This window comes from Mesocricetus auratus, unplaced genomic scaffold, assembly GCF_017639785.1.
Source record: "Mesocricetus auratus isolate SY011 unplaced genomic scaffold, BCM_Maur_2.0 Super-Scaffold_100003, whole genome shotgun sequence".
Taxonomy (NCBI): Eukaryota; Metazoa; Chordata; class Mammalia; order Rodentia; family Cricetidae; genus Mesocricetus; species Mesocricetus auratus.
The window spans coordinates 25551922-25555024 of record NW_024429188.1 but is presented as its reverse complement, the minus strand read 5'-3'; the positions used below and the strand labels follow the sequence as shown (position 1 = coordinate 25555024).

The 3103-nt window shown below is 43.0% G+C and overlaps 1 protein-coding gene across 1 annotated transcript; it reads right to left on the bottom strand.

Annotated features, from left to right (window-relative positions):
* Positions 1 to 559: 559 nt before the first annotated feature.
* LOC101823209 (claudin-34-like) lies at positions 560 to 1219 on the bottom strand. The gene has a single exon (XM_005078026.1). The coding sequence runs from the start codon at positions 1217 to 1219 to the stop codon at positions 560 to 562; it is 660 nt and encodes a 219-aa protein (XP_005078083.1).
* Between the last annotated feature and the right edge of the window lie 1884 nt (positions 1220 to 3103).

The following is a 3103-nucleotide window of genomic DNA, read 5'->3' as shown; positions in this document are numbered from 1 at the left end:
TGTTATCTCCCTCTCTTTTTCCTTGTTCCCTCTCCTCTCCCCCCATGTTCCCAATCTGCTCAGGAGATCTTGTCTCTTTACACTTCTCTGGGGTATAATGCATATCTCTTGGGAGCCTCCCTGTTTCCCAGACTCACTGGCACTGGGATTGTAGGCTGACATTCCCCTGATCCATGTCTAAAATCCATATATGAGTGAGTACATACCATGTTTGTCTTTTCGTGTCTGGATTACTTCACTCAGGATAGTTTCCTCTAGTGCTGTCCATTTGCCTGCAAATTTCAATATTCCATTGTTTTTTTCCACTGAGTAGTGTAAATATACCACATTTTCTCTATCCACTCTTCAGTTGTTGGGCATCTAGGCTGCTTCCAGTATCTTGCTATTACAAATAATGCTGCTATGAACATAGTGGAACAGACATCCTTGTTGTGTAAATGGGCATCTTTTGGGTATATGCCTAAGAGTGGAATTGCTGGGTCTTGTGGTAGACTGATTCCCATTTTCCTGAGGACTCTCGATACTGATTTCCAAAGTTGCTGTACAAGTTTGCACTCGATTATTCCTTCCAATTTTGGATTTTCAAGTTTATGTTAGTTGGAAAAATTGTTTTGAATACTAGAATGTATCGGGAATGCAGGGGAAGTGTGAAACAAAGGGAAATTGTGCCACCCACTAAAAATAAGACAGAAGAAAGAGTTGTCATTCCCACAGCAGTGCCAGCTTTCTGGGTTTCTGGGAAGGAGGGTGTTTGGAAAGATGGGGGTAAGGCAATCCTATCCTTGTGAAATATAGATAAATAATTATACAGGAGGGAAATGAAGACTAAGATGCTAGAAATTGTGTTAATAATCCTGTGGAAGAAGAATGGATTGTAGATTACTTTCTTCCGGAGGTTCCCTGAGCACAATTTCCAAAGAGCAACAATGACAGAAACAGTCGAGATCAGTTGGTGTTGAGCAACACAAATATCCAAAGGAATGAAATTGTCCTGGTAGGTATATTGGTAACATACTCTTAAAATGTTGGAATTGCTTTCCTCGTGATACACACAGGTTCTCCACATCCCCACTAAAGTTAGGCTGAGCTTGGAATCCATGGGCTCTTGGAAATACCACACTCGCCATTGAGGGAGGTTCATAGAGACATTGCAAAGGATCCATGCTATTGTGGCCTCAGCAAAGCCTCCTAGCTGCTGGCTGGCACGCCTGCTGACCATTATAACAGTGACACTTATCACCTGGCAATACAAAGAAACACATGGCATCAGGAGGATGGGATCTTTAAACCTGGTAGATTGTCCCCTCTCAGAACAGTACCAAGAGAGAAGCATTAGTTTGAGCACGTGGGACTTTGACCAGGAAATCTCCTGCAGGGAATGTGTTGTGACCAAACTCAGAAGGGCTGGCTCTGTGGCAACACTTACTAGCAGCCTAATAAGCCACATAGTATCTAATATTTTCTTCTTCAACTGTTTGTTTACAGATTCACAATGAAGTTTGGCCCCAAATATGAAGCTATCAAATTGCCATAACAGCATATAACTTCAGACTGAAAATAGGAAGACATATAAAGTCTGACAGCTGAACAAATTATGAAACATCCATACCATGGAGTTATATGTGGATCATAAATACAAAAGTGGAATCATACATTTAGAGTGTTGTATTTGGGGACTTAAGTGCACATTTTTTGCTTTTTTGTGGGTTTTTTCTTTTTTTATTTTATTTTATTTTCCAGTTTAAATTTAAATAAGAAACAAGGTTGCGTCACAAGTCAGTTCCAGGTCCCTCTCCCTTTCCCTCCCCTGCTCTGGTGCCCACCCCCAACGCCCCCACCGTTATCACGTCATTCCCCAGGGAGGGTGAGGCCCTCCATGGGTGTGTCCATAGTCTGTCATTTCATATAGGGCAAGGCCTAGATCCTTCCCCAAGAGTTCAGGGTGAGAGTGCACCTCACATTGTTCTATGGGAGTCCAAAGTCCGTGTGTATACTTGGGATGGGTACTGATCTGCTGCCCAAGGCTCAATAGATTACCTAGGCCTCCTCACTGACACCCAGATTCAGGGGGTCTTGATCAGTCCCATGCTGGATTCCCAGGCTGATGCCTGGGATTCAAGTGTTAACCTTTGTCTGGTCAGCTGTTTCTGGGGGTTAAACCAGCCCAGTCTTAGTCCCTTTGATCATCAGTCCTCCCGCTCTGTTACTGGCTTTCTTGAGTTCAGCTCAGTACTTAACCGAGGGAGTCTGCCCCTTCTTCGATCAGCCACTAAATGAAGTTTCTGTTTCCCAGATTCTCTGGCCATAGGATTGTAGGCTGGCACTCCCCAGATCTATGTCTAAAATCCATATATGAGAGAGTACATGCTATGTTTCTCTTTTTGTGACTGGGTTACCTAACTCAGGATGGTTTCTTCTAGTGTCATCCATTTGCCTGCGAATCTCAGGATTCCATTGTTTTTTTCTGCTGAATAGTACTCCATTGTGTAAATGTACCACATTTTCTCTATCCACTCTTCGGGTGAGGGACATCTAGGTTGCTTCCAAGTTCTGGCTATTACAAATAAAGCTGCTATGAACATAGTGGAACAGACATCTTTGTTGTATGAATGGGCATCTTTTGGATAGATGACTAAGAGTGGAGTTGCTGGGTGTTGTGGTAGGTTTATTCCCATTTTTCTGAGGAATCTCCATACTGATTTCCAAAGTGGCTGAACCAGTTGGCACTCCCACCAGCAATGGAGGAGTGTCCCCCTTTCACCACATCCTCTCCAGCATAAATTGTCATTGGTGTTTTTGATTTTAGCCATTCTGACAGGAGTGAGATGGTATCTCAGAGTTGTTTTGATTTGCATTTCCCGGATGGCTAAGGATTTTGAGCACTTTCTCAATTGCCTCGCAGCCATTTTAGACTCCTCTATTGAAAACTCTCTATTTAGTTCTGCAGCCCACTTTTTAATTGGGTCCTTTGATGTTTTGGAGACTTGCTTCTTGAGTTCTTTGTAAATTTTGGAGATCAACCCTCTGTCAGATGTGGGATTAGTGAATATTTTTCCCATTCTGTGGGCTGCCTTTTTGTCTTGCTGACTGTGTCCTTTGCCTT